This window comes from Asterias rubens, chromosome 19 (assembly GCF_902459465.1).
Source record: "Asterias rubens chromosome 19, eAstRub1.3, whole genome shotgun sequence".
Classification (NCBI taxonomy): Eukaryota; Metazoa; Echinodermata; class Asteroidea; order Forcipulatida; family Asteriidae; genus Asterias; species Asterias rubens.
Window position 1 is genome coordinate 1,647,818 of NC_047080.1, and position 23,609 is coordinate 1,671,426.

Genomic DNA, 23,609 nt, shown 5'->3' on the forward strand with positions numbered 1-23,609 from the left:
AATTTCCCCGGCTATTGTAGCCGTGGAATCGACACGGCATGGACAAAAGAAAAACCATAGTGAAATTTTCAAGTGTTGCTATTTTATATTTGTTGCTTTTTTATTTTTGTTTCCTTTATGCTTGTACCTTTTTCATTCATTCAAACTTACAATTATTTCCACACTTCATGAAAACAGACCAATCAATTTCTTTTAAGGAATAACCCATAGACAAGCTATTTAAATGAGGCAGAGAAAAAATTAATACTATTTTGGCACTTTATTGTTTAAATTAAATTGTAAGTCCTTTTAACGAGCTGCAATTTTGCATACTTGTAGTAAATATTTTTAATGAAGGGATAGGCCTTGAATAAAACCCATGGCACCTACAGCACTGGTTGGCGAGCACAGCAAGTATTTGTATTTACATCAGGATTCATGGGTTCTGATTGCATGTGTTTGCCCATTTGAGGTTTTCCTCCCACATCTAAAACTCAGCTTTTCTACTCGTTTATGATATTCATCTTGGTATTGCTGCTTGCACTATTTGCTGCTTCCACTATTTCATGTCTAACAACCTTGATGAGGACTCGGGAAAGTACTGAGTATACAGTGCTAACACACATCGGTGTATGGGTAAAAACCAAAATTAATATTCTTTATCCCCGATGCAAATTTAACATCTATTAAACCTTGATAAGGGAATGAAAGGGTAAGCGACAAGTTCTTAAACTGCCGTTTTAAACCGGACATTTTTAACCTTGTTTCACGTCGTCTGATGAACATACTGTGAACGATTTCCCTTGTATAGACAGCAGAGCAGAACGCTATGCAAAATGTATCAGTTGCTAAGAGTACTCAAAAATCATCATTTGCTAGTCTAGCATTCAGTGTGCACAAAACTTATACTGCTAGGCAAGATTGGTGAACAAAATCATTCACTGGAACATGTTTCTGAAGAAGTCACAGACCATGCACAGATTTAAGACAGCGCTAACCATTGTTTATTACAAAACCAGTTCTTTTAAATGCCTAACCAACATCTGCTATTTTTTATTTTATTTATTTTTTTTCGTCCCAGGTCCAGCCACCAGCTCTTTCATTGGGCTAGTTCACTCATTCTCCTGCCCTGCCCTGCCCGCCAAAAAAAAAAAAAAAAAAACACCTTGAAAATAAATTTCCCCCCTCCATATTACGGAGGCTTCCTGCCTTTACAACATGATCAATAGGAACCTTGGACGCTGTGAAACGGACAACAAGCAATTCATAAAGCCAGCGAGTCAATGACTCCTTCTCTACCCCTTGCTGACTTCATTGGCTGCCCAATGCCATCAGCCCCTGGATGGCAAGGTTTTAAATATTTCAATAGAAATATTGTTTTTCATGGATAGAGTTCGGACTATACCCTAACAGTCCCAAAGACTGTGTGAGAAGACCTTGGATGTATCAAAGACAGGATATACTTTTGGAAATTAACAAAGACTCGTATCCTCACTTAGTTTTTCCCTACATTTAAGCATGAAATCCTGGTAAAATTTGAGCTCAACTGGTCACCACAGTTGCAAGGAAATTATGAAAGATAAAAACATACTTGTTACATAGAATTGTGCACTTTCAGATGCATGAGAAATGCTTTATGCTTTCTTAAAGGCACTGGACACTTTTGGAAATTTTCAAAGACTATCCTCACTTGGTTTGTCCCAACATATGTATAACAAACCTGTAAAAATATGGGCTCGATTGGTCATCACACAGTTGCAAGACAATGATGAAAGATAACAACATCCTTTTTACATAGAATTGTGCGCTCTCAGATGAATGAGAACAAAACTGTATCATCGCATGATGAAGGCTTCCTTCCTGCTTTCTTAAGCAGGGATTGGTCAAGGGACAGTTAGAGTAAAGTGCATGATACATGTACGCACATTTTTTTTCAGAACACAAAATTGTATAATGTATATAATTAAAGGTGTTGAAGTATTGTATGAACTGGATGTAATAAAGCATACCAGAGAGATGTTTAAGCACATGAACTGAAAAAAAAAAAATTAAAACCCCGGACCCGGATGCTTTTCTTGCATAATCCCCATCATCAGGTGATGACCATAACAGAACTCTCACCTCTCCATTTCATTCCAACGACCTCGACCCCTACCTAAGAAATGGTACAGTCCACAGCCTAAAACCCAATCAGTTACTCATGGTCAGCAGGCCTTGGTCAGTAAAAGCTCAACCCAGACAGCACTAATCATTACGGACACAATAAGTCTGGCCGGCAAGGCCACTCAGTCCACACACACAGAAAAAAGAAGAAGAAAAAAAAGAGAGAACAAAAAATTCCCAAACCTGGGCATTAGGCCAACATAACTGAAAAATATTAACATACATTTAAAACCTGGATTACTGCTTTAGTTACTGATGAAGCCCAAGGCTTTATTGATCCAAGGTCCAGCTCTCACCTTGGGTTGACCAATGACATACAGGTTCCAAAGGGGGGGGTGGTAATCCCAAGGGTCCAGTCCTTAAGAACACCAGGGCCTGGAATTTGGACAGATTGTCACCTCGTTTGGGGACAACTCCCCAAGCCCCCCTCTGGGTATTACATCATAGACATTACCCCTCTACCAAATACAACATGGAGAGCCACACAATAATCCTTTATCATGGTGCAGCCATCTTGATATCAATGGTACCAAACAGAGGCTTGATAAATAGTCTGGTTCCTATTTGCAAAATGATTATAAGCATTCATTATTATTATGGGATACGGGAACAAGACCAAGATGGAGGTAGCATGATGATAGAGGTTTAAGACCCCTCCCCTTCACCTAACCTCAGTAGTGCAAACCCTCTTTTGGGTAAAAACAAAAGTTTACCTACAGAGCAATAATCTTTGAAAAGTTGATACAAAAAAAATTCTTTTAAGGGACAACACTCCCTAAAAAGAGATTTATATGCCTACATGGTTGTACCGGTAAGTTTATAGTTTACCTTCAAAGTTTACCTTCAAAGCAGCAATCTTTGAAACGTTGGAAATAAATTGACTCTTTTCAGAGCCAACACTACACTCCCTCATTAGATGTTTAAAACATGGTCGTATCCGCAAGATTATAGTGTATTCCTCTTTTGGGTCGAAACAAAAGTTCATCTACAGAGCAGCAATGTTTCTCCGAGATCTTTCTCCTTGAAGACGAGCCGAGTATAGCTGTTTGAAACGTCAAGACCAAACCGGCTGTTTTCAGAGCCAACACTCCATCAAAGGAGATTTACACATTGTTAGACCAATGAAACATGGTTGTACCCGCAAGTTTACTATTATTCATAGTTTATTCTTGGCACTTATGATTAATGATTGTATTTACACCCTTGTTTTTATATGTTTTGTTCATTAGCATTTTGTAAATTGCCAATTCTGTTTCCCCCCGCACAAAACAAGAAAAACACTTTTGTTACACAAGGAAGTCAATAGCACTGAAAGCATGTTTAACCATGTAGAAATTACAGTAGAAAAATGTGAACAATGAGGAAATGTTAGAAGTCCTGTAGGACAAAGCATTTCATTTTTTGTTTATTCCTACACAATTTGTTTTGCCATTTCCTGAATAGCTGTTTTCGCCTAAATGATCAAAACAATGTTTTTTTCCAGCAATTTTGTTCCTTCTTTCTTTTCTCTACAGCATCAGGTTGAGAGTGTAGAATGTGTTATGACACCTACACATAATGTTCATTAGTGTGAATTTATCATGCACAATATCCGTCATTAAACTACACTTCTGGTGTCGAGTTATCAGAGCCCTCGACACCTGCTTTTATATCTACATGGGTATCCTTGGAGAAAATTGTCCGGACACACCCTAAAATTACGTAACACTGAGCAGTGAATTGCTTTCTGTGAAAAAAAAAACCTTCAAATTTTTAACCCAGACAAGATATGCAAATTTATATCTTATCTGACCATCGTCCAATGGAATTGCATCGGTCTGTTAGGTATTGAAGGACACTTTATCCACCCCGGTACTAGGCCTTCCCTGGTGTTCGGATCATTGACCTGTTGCCACGTATCAATGGATGTCCGACCAATAATTGCATTACATTATCTAAAGTGTACAAGGTTGTTAGTTTTTTTTTTTTTTTTTTTTTTTTTTTTTTTCAGGGTGAAATAATCTAACTCTGCCATGACAATTAGTGGCGAGATTGGACAAGGTCTTCCGAGTAAGGGTCCAGCCTTGTAAAGTGACCAATGGTCTCAGAATAAAGCAACAACCACAGCAGGAATGCTACCCTGAAAAAAAGTTGACCTTTTTTTATTTTCTAGAGAATATTGGCATTGTCCCAGAATTTAAAATCACAAGGTGAAATTTGGAGTCCAAATTTTGGACTGTTCCATTTCACAAGTGAAATGGAATAAGCAAGTTTTCACCGCAGTTATTTATATTTTGTAACAAAATTTAGAACGAAATACGCTCAATATTCGTTTCATAAAACTCAATCTTTGTCCTTTGGATTTTTTTTCCAAAATAAATACATAATCAACACGGAAATTCATCCTCCCCACGCTCTGATTATTGTAAAACACCCCTTCTAATCAAAATGGATGAGTCTACATATGAAGGTTGTCAACCATGTCCGCCCATACCTGGTTTGGACAAACAAGCAAGGAACAATTTTATTTTTTAAACAATACTTTACCGAAACATCAGTCCTTTAGCTATCCATGCTGGACTCTAAATTTCAGAGCATCCAACAAAACACATGACAGATAATAATGTCTGAGATATATAACTTTGGATTACATAAACTAGAGGATTGGAATGAATGTTATCAACCCCTTAAAAAACGGCAAATGCTCTTCCTTAAACATATAGCTCAGTGATGAAATGCTTACGGATTGTATTTTATTTTTTGTTGTGCTTGGGGAATCCTTACTACCTTTCTGAATTTTGGTTTTCAAAAAGCAAGGAATTTACCTTGAAATCACAATATTCAATGCTAAACTCTGATCCTTTCAAACTGTTTCCAAAGCCATTTTCTCTCCCTCTTTGTTCCAATAATTTTAAGGCTCCTTTTCTTAATTCTGTTTTGCTTCTTCTACTTCGTTTTTGGAGGACAACAAAACTGGACAGTTTCTTGAAAAGTCATTGTTATGGATGCAACCTTCGCATATCTCAGACATGACAACACGTCTTCGGCCATCACTACCGCTCCCTGTCATTGCAAACCACAGAAGACAATGCCAACGCCCACACTACTTTACTCATTCTGTAAACACACTGTGCAAACACAAACACTCAAAAGTAGTCCCGCAGCCATTTAAAACTTTCGGGCGCCAGGGTATTTCTAGTTTTGGATGTCATCTTCCAAAGGTACGCTTTTTGACCCCCTCCCCCCCCCCCCACCCTCACCCCATATAGTTGGGGTAGGGTTTACAGTTGAGTGGAACTGAAAAGAGTGAAATAAAAAACAGCTACGTTTGAGCCTCATTACTTCTTCTAAAATGGCCTGATGAATGGTTACAACAGCAAGACAGACTGTTTCTGTGTTTGTACACAATCAACATAGTTACTTCTTGCTATATGTCAAAACTCTTGTTCAGCGAAAATTTGAACTAAACGATACAAAATAAAGGAGAGATGGAGCAGCCTTACAGGGATCAACCCCTTAAAGATGACGCAACAGGCCGAAACAGCGCCCTCACTGAGATAAATGCTTTCATTGGCTGAGAGTATTATGTGCAAGTAAGGCTACACATTTCCATTGTTCCTCATCAGCCATGACAGCCATTGCAAGGGGTGAAATTTTGTTTTTAAACCTTGAGTTTAAAACACATAACAATGTGGAGGGTTTTACTGGCTGTAAATGACCTCTACGTCTAGACCATGGGCAGGGTTGGACCCCTGGCAGTCAATCAACATAAGCTGGTACCTTGGCCACCACCAGGAGTGGCTGGTCCTTGATGTCCACCAAGAAAGTCTGGTCAAGGATTTCTTCCCCTCCAAAACACAACATTCAGAGAGACCCCCTGGGTTTGCAGTGAAATTGACCATGGAGGCGGGCATTGCCTGTTGATAGACATTAGAACATGCAGGAGACATTTTTCATTTCTAAAAATTGTAAAATTCGTTCTATATTCACTCGCTTGCTTTCCCATTTCCAAATCTATTGGATGACTGTGCTAGGCACATATGGCATATCAAATCCATTTCTGAGCTGCAAATCTTGAGAAACTAGCCAATTCCACAATTTCAACGCATCTGTACACGATTATGAAGGATATAATATCAAAATTCTATGGGTTTTTGTTTAAGCTTACTTTTTAACAATATTATGCTAGCCAACCAATTGTGCTGAGGAATATTTTCAACTTTGGGGGTGACCAACGAAGAAATATTTTCATCAGAGCTGCTGTCATGTTCAAGAACCTGTGAAGAAAATGTAGTTGTGTTTCTCGAAAGGGCATGACTCACATTTGTAATTTTATTACAAATCAGAGGGAGATGTTCTTGAAAGATTGACATCATCATGTTGGATTTTTTTCATGGAAAACAGGGAAAGAAGACAACTTCGGATGGAAGTAAAGCAAGACACCATTTGCTAACGCACAGGTTTGGAATGTTCTAATAGTTCTTCTTGGAATGTCCCAACCTTTATGTCCATCTTTCCACCCCCCCCCCTATTAAAATAAAGACAAACATATTGACCAGCGACCCTGGTCCTCAAAAAAAGTCTACCTGCCGTCAATGGCCTTGTTCCCGATGATTAACAGCGGGTCCTTGGTTTCCATGTGAATACAATTGACCAATCACACATCATAAAGCAAACAGGCACGCCTATTCCTGGGGATTTCTATGTCACTGTGTGCGTCATACAGAAAAATTGTTACGTAACGCTTCTCTCTTACCTGGCACAACCTTGGAACGGACAAAAAAAACAAAATGGATCTTGCGGGGCCTATGTATTTGTTTGGTCTTTTTTTAAAACTGCTCTGCTGACAAGAATGTGTTTACTGAGGTTAGGGTTGTGATTAATTGGTGGGAGTGATTGAGAACTTATTTCTCAACTCAGTAATTGCCCTGAACAATGGGCCTAGAAAAAAAGGTGAACCTTTTCTGCTTAGCATTCTCCCTTAACAGTGGTCAGTTAAACACCTGAAGACCAGTCATAATTCTCACCAAGTGGTCAATCTGGCTAGCTCAGTGTTTAAAAGCATCCCTATTTCATTTGCAAAATGGACAAGAGAAGAAAAAAAACACTGGTTTTGTTTTATATAGGTTTCTCGAAGATTTGTAAAAACTCAAGTCTTTGAATTTATTTTCAACTTCATGTGAAAATTTGGCTTTGGAAATAACAACCATCCAAACAGACAGCAGAGATGAGAATGGGAAATTTGAAGAATAAAATAAAGCATTTTAAGATGGTTGATTCATCAAACAGAGTTTCATCGAATTGAAAGCACAAATATATTTCCTCACTCTGTTTGCCTCCTGAACAAATAGTTTTTTGAAAAGAGAAAACGTGTTTTCTCTGGGTTATTCCATTTTTACCAAAAGGGGTTAACTGTTCCAGTCTGGGGAGAGCTTGTCAGGAGACAGTGACTAAAGTGGAAACTGCATTAAAACCCTGTTAAAATCAAGGCTGACCGATGGCACCATGTAGTAGACGCAGCTCTCTGATTGGTCAGCGGGGCAGGTGCTTTCAGACTAAAGCCATCTCGTAATAATCGCTTCATCCTTGGTTTACTCAGCTACTTGAATCATCCAACCCGCCAGAGAGGAAATATCGGACCAGTGGTCAGTTGGTCATTCTCTGGCTGGTCATTTACCCGAACCTGGGGAAAAAAAGCCATTATGGGATGGATGGATCAAGACTATAATAAAAAAAATTTCATTTGGGAATATCAAGGGTCCAAGGGTATCAGTGAAGCCTTGCTCTATATTATAATTGAGAGGGGGGTGGTGGTCAGATGGATGTAGCAGCCATTTTCATAATGGTCATCACGAGTTGTCCGGAAACAACATGGTCATTTTTGACTTTGCTTTTTTAAGTGTTTTCAAGGTTTATGCTCACAGTTGTTTTATCTGTTAATAATCAGGAGGATATGATCAGCATTAAAAGCCAATACCAGGTTCCCCATCGTCAACTTAAAAGAGTATCCTAATCAGGGGATAATACCTCATCGAGGGCAATGTCAACCAATCAGAGAAGTCCATCTGGAGAAGCGGGATGCCAAAAAGGGATACCAAAAAGGGATACCAACTGTTGTTACATTGCACCAACATCGGAAAACATTTTGGGGCGGGTTATTTTCATTGTGAGCTTGAACCACAAAAACAATTTGAAAACTCTGCTGCAGAGGCAAGACAAAGACCCAGGGATGATGAGCCGAGGCTAGTGGGTTCTAAAAGGGGGGTGGGGTTGGGGAGGGGGGGTGTACACCCTACAACCTCAACTTCCCACCCTTCCTCAAAAACTGGTAACCTGGCTCAGTAGCTCCTATAAGTTTCTCTGGAACTAATTTTACCTCTTATCCCGCTCCCTCCCCCGTCCCCCACTCAGCCACCTGGATCCCCCTTGTAGCCAGTCTTATGGTTACCAAACATTTCCCACAAAATAACATATTACTGTTTTTGCTTATCAACAATTTCATCTTACACTTCAACAACTGCTTCGCTGCACCATTTTCTCCTTCACAGATTACCATCAAAGTCATTGTTCTCTTGCCATCGTCGTCGTCGCAAGAAAAAAATTTTTTTTCTCGAGGCAACACTTTTTTCTTTCTACTCGTCAAAATTTCTCCATCACAAGGTAAAAGAAATGATTGAATCCGCAAGCGCAAGATCTTTCCAATTGTCTTGTCTTATGAACCCATCTGGCTTCTCCGCCTACAATCCAATCAGCATCAAGGTCACGGTAAGGCCAGTCCGGGAATCGTATTTCAATATTTGTTAAAACGCCCAGAATTTGCAGCTTCTGCTATGATTTCTCTTTTTCTACCTCTTCAGTTTGAGCATCTGCGTTTTCAAATTGACAAGCCAAGAAACCACAATAGGCAAACAACATCTTGCAGACGAAGTCAGTTCTGGTTTACACCTGCAATTGTGAATACATAATTGTTGCCATTGCCGCCACCCCCCCCCCCCCCCACCCCCAATAGAGTCAGTTTGAAATGTACAGATTACAAAACCAAAAGACACTGAGTACACCAACAAAAGAAAACGTTTTATGGAGTGATTTGAGGTAAAGCTACAATTTGAAAATGTTATCGCACCAAAGTTCCACCCGTATATTCCTACTGGAACAAAACAATTACACAGTCGTCATTTTCCAGGTTAACGTTTGTAAACATTCAAATACAAGACACATTTTCACTCCCCCAAAAAAATAATCTTGCCATAAATATTCTGGGAGAAAAAAGTATTTGGTTTTAAAAATCCATGACTCCCATCCAGAGAGGCTGTGAAACAAACTGGGGAAATTCTCAATCTTCATTAACTCAGAAACGACTTTGTTATCAAGCCATTATCTTTTCGCGCTACATGTATTTGTCCACATTCATCAAAGCTTAATGTACAGACGCCTCATCCCAAGAGAACATTTCGACCCATATCCTTTCCTTTCTACTCTCCCTAAAGCTTTTTCCTTCTCCGTCCACCCACCCACACAAAACTCGTAATGGCCGACTCTCCATTGGTCATTAAACGGCGTGCTAGAACTGCAATTACTACTCTGGGAAAGAAAATACAAGTGCAGTGACAGGATATGGCGGAAAATTGTTGCCAATTCACCTTGTTCATGAGTTGTGGCTGCGGCTAGTGATTTGATGTAGAGATGTAGCCATAGCTTAATGAAGCTGTAGCCATTAATACACATTTCCCTGTCAGGACTCATGCTTTAGCCGGCAACATTTCCCTATGAATGTACATAACGCATCTCTTAACTTTTCTCTTAATTTACAATTGTGTAGTCGAAAAGAGTCCCTGGATTCAGTTGCCAGGGAAGAGGGGTTAGTTTTGCAGCGATATTGCAAGCCTTGAATTTGCAATTGTTAAAGAAATCTCTCAATTCAACCACCCCAAACTGTTTTTCTATCTTCCTTTGACCTTTTTGAAGACCTCGCAGTTTAGTCGGGTAGAAGCAATCCAATGTGAATTTGGGCCAGCCACAGTAATATCTACGTGTCAGTTTGTGTGTTGAGTAAATTTAGGGTTTCATTATTACAGTTTCATTATCACCCTAGTAGATCGGTTTTATTAGGACGGGTCTGCCCTGAATTAATCTGATGACAAGATGGGAAAAAAGAAACACTCTTCAGTTTATGAAGAGGTTGGGGGTAAAATGATCTGTTCAAGAACCTCTCATATGTGTCATGTACCCTGTGTTAACTAGCTATAACAATAACTATCAATTGTATCAAGCTGGGGCCAGACTGAATCCCTATATCATGCTGCGGCCATCTTGATTTTTGTTCTCCTTCACTACAGATCAATGTAACTAAACTGAGGCTTGATGGAGAAATAGTCTGGTTCCTTTTTGTACAATGAATTGTACTATTAATTTCTGTTACTTGATATAGGGATCATGACCATGCTATGTTCCCCTTCAGCTTACTTTGATGGCTACACCGATTTTAGAAAATGCAAGATGGCCAATGAAAGATTGAATGAACGCTACTTTAACAAACAAAAAAGGTTAACCCAAAACTGTCACATCACGGCTTGTGTTTACTGAAATCATGTCCGGGAGTGTATTCTCTGGAAAATCTATAGAAAATAGCGGCTTTTTCGTACCTGATACTTCCTTTCCAAAACAAACAACGACATCTATAGCAACAGTTCAACAAAAGGACACGCTTCTCAAAATTAGAAGCGTTTTTTTTTCTCTCTCTCTCACTGTTTGTATTTCTGCCTACGTGCGGTTACACTTTGAACTTGACTGTCATTTTAGGGTTTCCTTATTCATAGATGTAGAATCAATAAATGATATCCGGATATCAATGGAAAATGAAGTCGTTTGAAAGTTTCATATATACTGGAAAAGTACAATTTATTGCCATACAATTGTGGGAGGGAATTTGTCTGCACTTTTGGCAGAAGACTTTGAAGAACAATGTGATTATTTCCCCCTTCTAATTATCCACAAAATTGATCAAATCAGCAGATATATTTCTAAAAGTATCAACATTTTCTTTCATATATACTTTCTTTCTAGATTGCAATATGAAGTGCATTTTTTCTGTATTTTGGGTTGAAGAGTTTAGAGAACAAAGTCTCTTGATTTGATTCCCCTTCTAAAAAAAATCCAAAACAGTTTTCAGATATATTTCTAAAGGTATTTAATTTTTTTCTTGAATATAATTTTGTTCAGATTTTTCAGACTGATCGTAAAGACAAATCATACATTTGTTTTAGCCAACCAGTCATTAACCATCAAGGTCATTAGTTTTGTATAAGGAGACTTAATTCTCATTGGCTATTGGTCATCACCAACCACCAAGGACAATTGGATATGATTGGATGGAAACTAATGGGAAAACAGCCATGAAGACAAACAGTCTTGTTTGTACTGTGACTGACCATCAAGTTTTTTTTCTGTGTGTTTTTTTTCCCTGCAGAATGCGAGTTGTGGACAAATCAGCCTCAACATCTCACTGAATCCTTCTGAGATATCGGATAAATGGTGTGCAAGTGGGAAAATTGCACCCTAACGCCTCTTTCACATGAGAGCAATTTAGCACGGGTCAACTTACTAAATTGTAGCATGGTTGACAAATTTTACAAAATGTACATCGTGTGAAATTACAACAATTTTTGTACTCTCCAACAGTCCCTTGCAAATTATTGTCAAACATTGCTACATTCTGTCGGGGATCCACGATCAAAATCCGCAAGCAGAAGTCTTAAATACACCCTAGTCCTTTCGAATTGTCCATAAAATTAAAATGCCACAGGCACAATGACTGTGCACAAAATCTCTGCTACAACATGAACAATAATATTCCAATGTTTTCTTGGAAATGTGGCAACATAATTTGAAGAATTGTCCACGAGGTGATTACAACTACTACCTATGGCTTAAAAAAAATAAAAATAGAACAATGTTACTGTCTTTTACAATATTGGTGTATGATACACATAAAATATCTTGAGAGATTTTAGATTTTGTTTTTATTTGAGGGGGAAACAAGTTTTTCGGACAGTATGGCTGCAAATAATACAGCCAGACTCAGACCAATTCAGGGCCATCACTAAGCCTTGTTACATAACACTGTCTGACAAACCAGCCAGGTATTGTTGGGCTAAACCATTCTCAATGTCACAGCATTTCGAGGGGTGAATGTAATAATCCTGCGCATTATTGGTCAAGCTCCGGGACTTATTATTATCCACTCTCCCTGCTTTCGAGTTTGGGTGTGGCAAATAAATTAGGAACTTCCATGAAATTGTGAAACCACAACTGGGAAATATATCATCGATACTCGGTTTTTGATCGCTTATTTTTTATTCGCAGAAACAGTTCTCGGTCCAGAGAAGATTCCATTTCCGTTATTATAAGAAGATTGATTTTGTTAAGTCAATAAATGGCTGAACTAAATATAGTCAACGACATGTACCAAGCCAGACAGTTTCAACAAGCAAAGAAAAGACCCGCACCATTTTTGTTGAAATTCATTCAAGGAAATTTTGCCCACATTGATATAGGCACAATTTGGCCGGTAGTATTATGTAATTATGCAATGGGGTCAACACAATAAGGTAGAATTTAAGCTTTCTCAAATAAAGTTTGTCCTCCAGGAAAAAGCTTTACCTGAAGAACAAAAATGCAGGCACCCACCTCTAGCACCAGCCTTGTGAAGTCATGCTTCCTGCATTTTTTTACAAACAAAAAAACCTTCACATATAAAAAAAAAAATTACCACAATGAAAAGCAACAACATTAACAAAAGCCAGGGGAAAAAAAAAAGACCACCCCCTTATCAGGGATTTGTCAACTTCTCTGAAGAGAGAAAAAGATCGGATCCCAGGCATACAACGACATCTGACTATGACACCCTACCTTTGTAGTATTCTTTACCATTTGTTTGTCTGATATGGTAATCAGTACCTATCTCAAGGTTGGCAGCCTTTTGTATTTTTGTTGTATTTTGCTTAGGTAATATCATCTCTTGGTGGTCCAATTCCCCTTGACTCTACACTAGAGTGAGCAAAACAAAAGTTGCCAGGGACGATAACAGCCTAGCAAGGACTGACAAACTCGAAATGAAGTCTTGCAAACAAGCTCGGGATAGAAAGAAGTAGTGTAATGCACGGTTATTAACCATCGACTTTAAAAAATACCACTTTACAAAATGAACAAAAAACATTTTTGGAGGTACAACAGTCCTGTAAGTGGCCTACTATATTCCTACAAAGTAAACTTTCCTAGACATTTTTTTTTAAAGAAAAGATGAACCAGTAGGATTTTATACAGCAAAGTTTGAGGTAACATCACGTAATAATAATATCTAATTGAGTTGGGGTGGTTCTGGAAATGAATCAGACAAAATAATTGAAAATTTGAAGAAATATTGAGCTAACCTACAATATCTTTCGAAAGAACACTTTGCTAATGCTAGGGAAAATTTCCAAATTTTAGAAGAAAAAAAATCAAAAAGACAAATGATTCAAGACAAAACAATTGTAATTTATAGAAATATTGAGCTATCAATCTTTAAGATTCAATTGTTTTTTTTTTTTTCTCAAAGGAACTTTCAATAAACTTATGCATCAAGTTATTTTAATGAACCTTGACTCTTTGAACAAGCCCATAACCATTTCTTCTACCTCGACCAACTCAACCCCGGCTCTCTAGCAATCTGCCTCTGCAATATAAATCGCTCTTACTAGGTGAAGAAAAAAATTCCCTCTCTAAAATAAATCATAAATATGATCCAAGCTGGAGTAGGTCATTGAAAAACCCCGAGCAAATGCTACGGAAATGGCATCCCATAAATCGTTAGGTAAAGATCAAAGAACAACAACGAAAACACAAAACATTCCAAACTAAAAGGGCAGCAGACACAGCACGACTTGTCCGGCAACAGTCAAACATTTCCATGAAAATGAAATGCCACGCCTTGCATCTTTTCGTTTCATAAACATCTCTCGATTTTGAGTATTTTGTTCATGCTCTGCACCCAGACAAGGGCAAAATTTTCTCATCCAATTGATAGGAATTTGAACCCTGACTCGGACCTTTAAGGTGCTAGTAGTGTTAAAGACACTGGACACCTTTGGTAATTTTCAAAGATAAGTTTTCTCACTTTGTGTATCTCAACCTGTGCACAAAATAACAAACCTGTGGAAATTTGAGCTCAATTGGTCGTCAAACTTGCGAGAGAATATTGGAAGGAAAAAACGCCCTCGTCGCACAAGTTGTGTGCTTTTAGATGCTTGATTTTGAGACCTCAAAATCTAAATCCGAGGTCTCAAAATCAAATTCAAACATTTTAGTGGTATTAAAGAAATTACTTCATTCTCAAATACTACGTTACTTCAAAGGGAGCCTTTTTCGCAATGTTTCATACTATCAACAGCTCTCCATTGATCTTTTTTTCATGATTTTGAGTGACAACCAATGCCTGGTATACATGTAGTAAGTGTTCAACATTTCAAAAAAACATCACATCACGATTGATAACAAAACTCAGAAACATTACCACGAATACTTTTCCATTTTCTTTTTCTTACCCTAAACTCAAATTGTTTAAATAAATGACTTTGCTTTTCAAATGAACTTTGCCTCCCCTTTGTATAAAGATGAACTTTGCCACAGTGGAGAAAACATGTTTTTGTTGTGTTTTTGTGTTTGTATTTTGTGCTTGTATAAACAAAATTCCAAGCAATGTTTCCCTTGAGGTTTATTACTTGATATTTGAAATAAAAAGTCACATTCCCTTTAGGTGATCCCTCTGCCACCGATTCTCAAGTTGTATCACAAACTTGGGTGTGATCCCTGGCTACATGGCAGTTACAGGTTGAATGGCTTCTGACTGGCACCCGAAACGGAGATTTAAAAACAAAAGACGAAAACTGCCAAATTAGGGCTACAGCTCAGTTAAAGGAACACATTGCCTTGGATCGGACGAGTTGGTCTATACAAAGCGTTTGTAACTATTTGTTATAAAATGCATGGTTAGAAAGATGTTGTAAAAGTATAATACAATGATCTGCACAAATTTGCCTCGAAATTGCATGGTTTTCGTTTTACTTTGCAAGCTAACACGGTCAAAGCTATACCCATAATAGCAATCCACACAACAAATTATTTTGGGGAACCTGGAACTGTGGGATAACACACACAAAAAAAACGATATGGTTTAATGCAAGAAGCACAGGAAACAGTTCCAATTGCGCCGGACGAGACAAGGGACCGGAAAAAAAATATATCACTTGTTGGTTGAGAATTATCATCATGGTGGTTACACAGAGTTCATAACAAGTATTTATTCCCATGTCGTTAAACTATAACATAGATATAGCGTCTAGCGTCAGGCACATATTATGAGTACATCCATACAAAGACAATTAATCATCGGGGTTTTTCATGCTTCCAAAGCATGGCATAAGGATACGATCAATCTGGACACTGGACGGCAACACAGCAGTCAATGCACGCACTATGTTCTCTCTGACATCATTAGACACATACATTGCACAGAATGAATGTCACATTTAAATATTATGAGGTAACAAATTCTAACATGTATCATCGAGGGAAATACAAAACAACGGGCCTTTCTTTAGGTTTTTCTTATGGACCAGACTATTTGTTACAAGACAAGACAGAAAAAAAAATAAGAAGAAAGAAAAAATCTGTCTACACATAATCAAAATGTTTTTACTTGATTGGCAAGCACTAACGGAAGATTTATCTCCTTTGTCTGAAATGAGTAATATTTTCAGCTATTTATCAGATTCAGAATCAACATTTGAGCATAATTGTTAAAAGTATCGATGAGGTTGAGGGTTATTATTTTAAAATCATACAATATTGACAGCCTTTTGTACTTGTTCGGTTGTTACTGTTAGTTTACTGGCCCAATGCTCAAAACACTGGCCTCTGGCAATACCTGACCACCAAAAATATTCTGTTATTATGTAAAAAATTATTATATCTCAGCCAATGAGTTTATGCCCCTGACAAAGGTCCAGCTGGATCGAAAGCTAGGGCCATCTTCTCAAATAAGTTTTTTTCAATGATTTGTTTTTAAACTGTAGGACATTCTGGACCAAAACCTGTGGATATTATGCTGAAGCATGCTGAATTGAAACAGGGTCTTCAAAATGTTTTCCACTTGGTGTTTATCTTGATTTTAAAAGCCCTTTTGTGCAATAAGACATTCTATATGGTTTTTTTCCTGATATTTTTTGTGTATTTTTGTCCTTCTTTTCTGTATCGGCCGGAATTGTGCGCGTATGAGCACGTGATTCGCGCAATACACTATCTTGTACATTATTAAGTTGAACCCTTTATATAATAATATTAATTATCTTATTTACAATTCCCAAGATGGAAATAATTTTGAGGGGGTGGCTGTTGATCAATAGAGGTTTTTCTCCATCTTCCTGTGGGAGCCTCAAACGAGTCAAAAAAAAAATGAAAAGTGAAAACTGCAGTTTCTCAAAAAGCCTTATCTTTTTGTGTTGTAGTCTCTTTTTCCTGGACAGTCGCAATTTTTTTTTACTTTCGGTTTTATTCCTTCAAGCGTAATTGTAAGGAAGCTGTTGACAAGATGACTTCAGGTTTGCATCCTCTTCGGACTGTCGGGGAATTGGTTTGTTTAATCTTTCATGTTTTTTTCTCTTTATCTTCTTCCTTTTTTTTTTTTTTTTGCATTGAATCTTTTCTGCCAGACAGCCGGATGTTTACAAGAATTTATAATTCAAAAGTGTAATTCTGAAAAATATTTGTACAGATATTAAAGATTAAAGCTGATCATTCATATAAGACAGACAAATTAAAAAGATTTTCAGCTCAAACTTTCAATTGTACCGCCCTAGATAACTATGCCTATAAATCAGCATTAACACATTTAACAAAAAAATCTATAAACCTTCCATTAAAACAAAATTTCCAAAATGTTAAGTTAAAATATTTATTTATTTTCTGTGATTATTGTATGATCTGTGGATCAATTCTTAAAATAAAAAATTTAAAAAGCAGATCCAAAGCGATGAACCTCATTTGAAAAGGATTTTATTTCTCATAAATTTACTTCATATTTAACTGCTACTGCAATAAATTTATAGACAATGGACACTACGGGTAAAATTAATCTTCATTTCTGATAAAAATTACAGACAATCCACTCTTAATAATACAAAATATTGCACCATGATCCTGCTGCATACTGGTTTCCATGTGTTCGTTAGTCTATATTACCATCCGTAAGTATTTCACAGGAACTGGCGTACGTCATTTTGGTTGCCTTTTTCTCGTAATACCGATTGCTTTTTTTCTTTTCTCGGTAGCCATGTAAGTCAGAGTGGATTGGTGACCACGTCTAGCAAGCAGCATCAATTAACTCTGTGTGCGTAACAGATTCCCCCCCCCTTCTCACCGAGTCCGACACCCGACTTCAGTGCTGATAAACTATGGAAACAGATCTGGCAGAGGCAATAAGCAGGACCTATTTAACGGCAGGATTGGGCTGCCATGAATCATTGATTTTATTTGTGAGGGCTGTTTGCCGTGACAGATGTGTTACAAACAGGCAAACAAGTAAGGCAAAAGGGGCGACGAGTTCAGAAAGTCAGGTTTTTTTTCTCTCACATTTTTGTTCTCTTTTTTTTTCCAACAGGGGTGTGTTGAAGTCATCGACGGCTTGTTGGTTAACTGAACTAATCTGTACAGGATGAAGTTTTTTTCCGAAACTCCAGTTTACATTTCAATCTGTTTTATATGTTGGTGAGGTATTCTCAAGCTGGGAAAATTATGGGTGAAATTTGGGTGGAAATTGTTGACATCAATTGACATCAAAAATTAAGTTGTCTGACTTGAGTTGGGGGGTTTTTTTTTCTGCGGAAGTTATTGTGACTGAATTCCCTAATGTGTTTAATTACTGGATTGACATCAGTGTGTGGTCTATCCACGAAACCGCAAGATGTATGCAAATAATGGCGTATGATGTTTTGATTATATACAATTATCAAAAGCCATTGAGAAAAAGGATAAAGGCATAACGCTGATCAAATATAAAAACTGTGTTGAGGCTTACCTTCGAGCATCATTCCCATGTGTAGACATTTCTGAAACCGGCAATATTGACAACGATTCCGTTGGGCTTTTGTTACTTCACAATTTCCGCTCCCGACACAAGTGTATACTCTTTTGTTCTGAACTGTTCTTTTAAAGAAACCCTTGCACCCCTCGCAGGTTATGATGCCGTAGTGCAACCCTGTGGCTTTGTCGCAGCAGATGCTGCACAGCATCAACGAGTCGTCCTCGTCTGAATTGCTCTCCTCGCTGTGGCCCTGGCTGTCCAGCCCGGAGACGGCGCTCTCCGACTGCGATCTGACTTTGAGTTCGTTCTCGCGCAGGAACTGGTGCGTCTGGAACGGCAGTTGCGGCGGGAACGGGAAACGTGTCGCTGCGGAGAACGGGATCCCGGCAGTGAACGGTGGGAAAAGAAAGTTCCCGTTTGGGAGTGATGGTGGGAGGAATGCACCCGGGGTGGGAAGACTGGGCGACGGTGAGGGTTGACAACTTGGGGAGGGGAGGACGGTGAAGGGACTGAGGCCACAGAGTGGGGAGTCCATGCCTCCGAGGGATTGGCGCTGGCTTTTCATCAACAAACCCTCGCTGGTTCTTGGTGTGACCTGTCCGACGCTCGTTGGGATAAGTCCGGGGACCATCAGTAATGGGGGTGGGGGAAGTGGGGGGCGGCAGTGAATTGGGTTTGCGTCCATTGAAGACTCCTCGCTGAGAAATACTTCGTCCTTGCTGGGGCTTTTGGCAAGGGGGGAGATGGACATGCGGTCCTCCCCTTTGTAGAGTCCACTCCAGCGTTTGGTCGGTGGGAGTTTCTTGAAGATGGGCTCATTGTTGTTGTTGTTGTTACAGATGGCGTCCATCTTTGGTGATTTACACATGAGGTATGGTCTGTCGGCGAACTCCATGTCTACTGAAGAACGCTTCATTTTGTGTTGGGAGGAAATCTGAAATGATAGAAATAAAAACAAACAAGAAATTAAATAACACAATAATTTACTCATACTGTGGCCTGTCGTGGCCAAGTGGTTACGAGCACAGAACTTAAGCTCTGATGTTTCTGATCAACAAAGTGTGGGTTCGAGTCCCGGTTGTGAGCAAAGGTCAGATCTAGCGTGTCCTTGTCAGCATTTAAGACTCTTCTTCTCCAATTTTACAGGGACAAGTTTGCATCTGACTTTTCAGCGGATGATGTCTGCACTTGGGTGTCGCACTGCCATTGCTCTTCTTGTCGTCTGTAATTGTCAGTCCCGCCTTAAAGCGCTCCCTCTTTTTTGTGGGTTGGGTGGTTTTTTGCTATGGGGTGGGTTTCAGGGGACATTTCTTGTGACAGGACGGCTTTGTAGAGGTGCTGGTCACCTGTTCCTCCTCGTCACTCACTGGCTTGGTATTTTTTATAGCTAATTTGATTCTTTATTTCTTTATGTATCGATTTGTATTTCTATATTTTTATGCCAGTGTAAAGTCTAATAAAACTAAAACTAAAACTAAAATTGATTTGTCCTTCAGATGGGACGTTAAGCCATAGGTGCTGCATACTACAGATGGTAGTGTACGTAAAAGAACCCAGAACACTTTTTCAAGGAAGACAAGGGTTTAACCCAAGTGTTTCTGGTTCACAAAGCAAGCACCTTCGTTAACAGGTTTCCTCAGGCTTGCGAGCTACAGTGATTAAGTTCACTTACTGTATGAGGCATCCTTGGTTTTCATGATCAGAAATACATTATAAAATAATACCTTGGCATAATTCTACAGCGTGTTGATTGCATAGGTCAATTTGTAAATAATACACAGACAAAATAAACAATGTATAAGCAATGACAAATTTGTACAAATTGAAATTGACACCATCATATAATTTAAAACAGACCCTTTTGGCATCAATTCCAGATGCCACAATTAATCTACCAATATCAATTTGCCAATTTTTTCTACATATCAAAAAAATGTATCGGAGGGAGAAAAAAACTTAAAACGGTTGTTGGACAGACCTAGTTACAGCATCAATCATTTTTAAAATCAATCATAGAAGAATCGCATGTCAGTTTAGTTTAACACTGCATCACAAAACGTCTGTAAATTTGCATTAATTTTCCATTACACTGTATGTATACAGTTGTAGAAATCTAACAGGTATAAAGCCTAATGCGTTTTTGCTAAATTCAGACGGAACTTAGCATTGGGGCTGAGTATCAGTGTCTCTGTGGTCAAAGGGTTATACTGCTGGACTTGCAATCACAAAGTTGTGGGTTCGAATCCAGCCAAGCTAACTGCTGATTTTACAACGACTATTGAATAAGTATTGTTGTCTAGTCAATTTCTTGATTTGTGCAGTTCATAATCATAAATGTTAAACCACTTTTTATGAGAGAGATTGGCTGATGCCAGCTTGGTATTAATAGTTATCACTTTAGTGGAAGCTTTGCCAAGTTCTTTTGGTAAGAAAATTGTCTACACAAACAAACAATAAATAAGTTTATTGTAATTTCCTTTGTATGATTGGAAAGTCGCTACCCATTGTTGTTTGTTTCGTTGTATGACAAGGCTGTTTGGGTTTTTCAAGGAAAGTAAAGAGCCATAATTTGTATCTACACGGAAAATAATAAATTAAAGGATTGATCATCAATAAAAACTTATTAATTTCTATTTGTTTCAATTCATAACAATATCAAGAAAACAATTTGAATTTGCTACTCCAAAAAATCAACTATGCAATATACCTTGAAATATTGAATTTATGATGTCAAATAAAACGGGATCTTTGCAGCATGCCCAGCCGTGACAGCTATGGAGTCTTTAAAAGTTTCAGTTCATGTTCTAAAATTTGTTTATACTATGGAGGTTGACAGAGATGAATATTGCATCGTTTTAAAGAATAAATGATTAACTTATAGAGGCATATTTCATCACTCGCTTCATTTTTAGTAAAACTGCATATCATTTTAACAGAAGTTACCTTAAAACTATCATTGCACTAATGGAAAGAAATAATTTCTGATGATGACTAATTTTGTCTGTGTTTTTAAATGATAATTAAAAATCCAATAAAAAAGCTATTATGTGAAATAAAATTATTTATAGCTTTTTGTATGTGGGTTGTTTTAGTCTCTTCTTTTTATTGCCTTCTCAAAACTACCAGCATGTTTTTGTATTACTTATTGAATGAAATAAACAATTTTTAGTATCTTCAAAAACCGGGTGGGGTTGAGTGCTAAGAAAATGTTACATAACAACTATGTTTTTAATGAGGAACAATTTCTCTGCAAGTCGATCACACAAAATAATATGGGGAAACAGAAAACAACCCATTTGTAAAATGAGTTTTAAGGCACTGGACACCTTCGGTAATATTGTGAAAGACCAGTCTTTTCACTTGGTGTATCCCAACATATGCATAATTTAACAATAAATCTGTGAAAATTTTGACTCAATTGGTCACCGAAGTTGCAAGAGAATAATATGAATGAAAAACACCCTTATTGCAAAAATTTGTGAGCTTTCAGATGCCTTAGAAGAGCTGTTTCTCACAACATTTTATACAATCAGCTGCTCTTCATTGCTCATTACCAAGTAAGTTTTTGTGCTAACAATTATTTTGATTAATTACAGTAGCAATAGTGTCCAGTGCGTTTTAAACCATGTGTACATAGAAAAACATGTTGTTCTTGAATTTGCTACACAGCCTTCAGCAAGGAGAACAAACAAAAACTTTAAATACTCGGACCAAACAGAGTCTTCAATCAAAATTAACACAAAGAAAACATATCAGGGGGGGGGGCTCTCTATTCTGATTTTATTTGGCATGTTTGAATCGGTTATTGTGACTGACCTGTGTCTTTTTTCTTTCTTTTTCTCAGTTGAGTCCCAACCTTTCAAGCGTTGTGTGAATAATTCATACAACTGTTATAGACTGAACTTTGATCGTGATCCGGCATAAAGCCACTTTCAAAATTACCCTAGAAAAGACGCCAGACCACGAAGGGAACTGTTTGCAAAGAATATTGGAGTCTTTGGAATGATTACAAAGGTTACAAGCTATTTTAAACAGGGGACAACTCCCCACAGTGCAAGACTGCACTTTGTAATAAGTTTGTTCTTACCAAAAGAAACCCTATCCAAAAAAAACTTACGCAAAATAAAAATGATTTGGGGGTTGAAAAAAGAATTGACTCGAGTGGAATTCGAACCAACAACCTCCGGATTAACGGAAAATAAAAATGTAAATTTGATCGTCAGATTACCCACAAATAAGTATAATTTGATTTCTTAAAAACTGCAACAAAAGGCAAACAAAATAATATTTTTCTGTGAACAAGGAAATGAAAAACCTTGACAAATTGATGAAATGTGCAATCACCCATTTGTTAAAAAAAAAAATGGTGTTGGTTTAAAGAGCAGGTTATCCAATAAAATTTAAGATTTGTTTTCAATTTTGCAAGCAATTCTTTTTTCATTTTAAGTTCAGTTTATGAAATAAATATTTCAAAATATTTTCGTCTTCTTTTGTTTTGTTTAACAAAGCATCTAGCTCGCAACATCCTTTGTTTTTCAAGTTGAAAGTATCCATTGTTTTAAAAATTAATGTTTCACGAACAACAACAAATTTCGACATGAGCAGAAAAAAATTATGAAGTAATCGAAAAGTCTACAAAGCCAAAAGTGAGTAAAATAGACTACCTACCTTTATTGACCTGGGTCAAAGAGATGAAAAATGAGCAATTTGACCGGTGTTTTTCACTGGGAAGATACCCGGGTGTTCCTGTCTGATGTTGAACCCGATGCCCGCTGGAATTAATGGTACATGATTTTCAGTCGACCCGGAATGTACTTTTCTCCGATGAAATATGACTCCCGGGAGAAAAATATATTTTATCATCGACGAAAACAGGTACAAATCTCCAAATATCGTTCCTCAATCTTTACATGTTTCAGGTCAACAATTTCCCAGATAAATATGAGATGATATTTGGAGGTGATTTTAAATTACGGAAGAAACGTAGACTTCAATTCAACCTGGATCTCTTTCTGTAGTTTTTGTTCACCTCGGAAATCGAAAAGACCAGCAAATTATTCGGTGAGCGACATCAGCAGCAAGTCGCGGGCGGGGAAGAAGCCGTTTTTCCTGGGGAGCTTTCACCGGGCACAAGTCCGTGGAAACTGAATTCACCTTGATCGTGACAAATACTTTGAGGTGTTTTTTCTTTCTCTCCACGGTGCAGGGCAGGCAGCCGGCTTGCTTTAGCCAAGGCACAGCTAGCAGGAACGGTCGTTTCCAGTCGAGTCAACTACCCGAAGCCCGTGAGTCGCGCACTCTGTGAGGGCAGAGCTCTGCGATCAACGACCCCGGCCCAGGCGAACGAGCCATGGCCTACATTCATAATATT

The 23,609-nt window shown here is 38.0% G+C and overlaps 1 protein-coding gene across 2 annotated transcripts in view; it reads right to left on the reverse strand.

Moving 5' to 3' along the window:
- The window catches only part of LOC117303060 (nuclear receptor subfamily 6 group A member 1-like), a 38,900-nt gene that overhangs the window by 14,988 nt on the left and 303 nt on the right, over positions 1 to 23,609 (reverse strand). Inside the window, exons 1-2 of one of the 2 annotated variants that reach the window (XM_033787113.1) lie at positions 22,907 to 23,522; positions 18,233 to 19,172 (exon numbers count right to left, since the gene is read on the reverse strand). In XM_033787113.1, the coding sequence (XP_033643004.1) occupies positions 18,233 to 19,154 (922 nt within the window). In that variant the 5' untranslated portion in view covers positions 19,155 to 19,172; positions 22,907 to 23,522. Of the gene's footprint in view, positions 1 to 18,232; positions 19,173 to 22,906; positions 23,523 to 23,609 lie in introns of those variants that run through there. The other variant, XM_033787112.1, reaches the window with a different exon arrangement.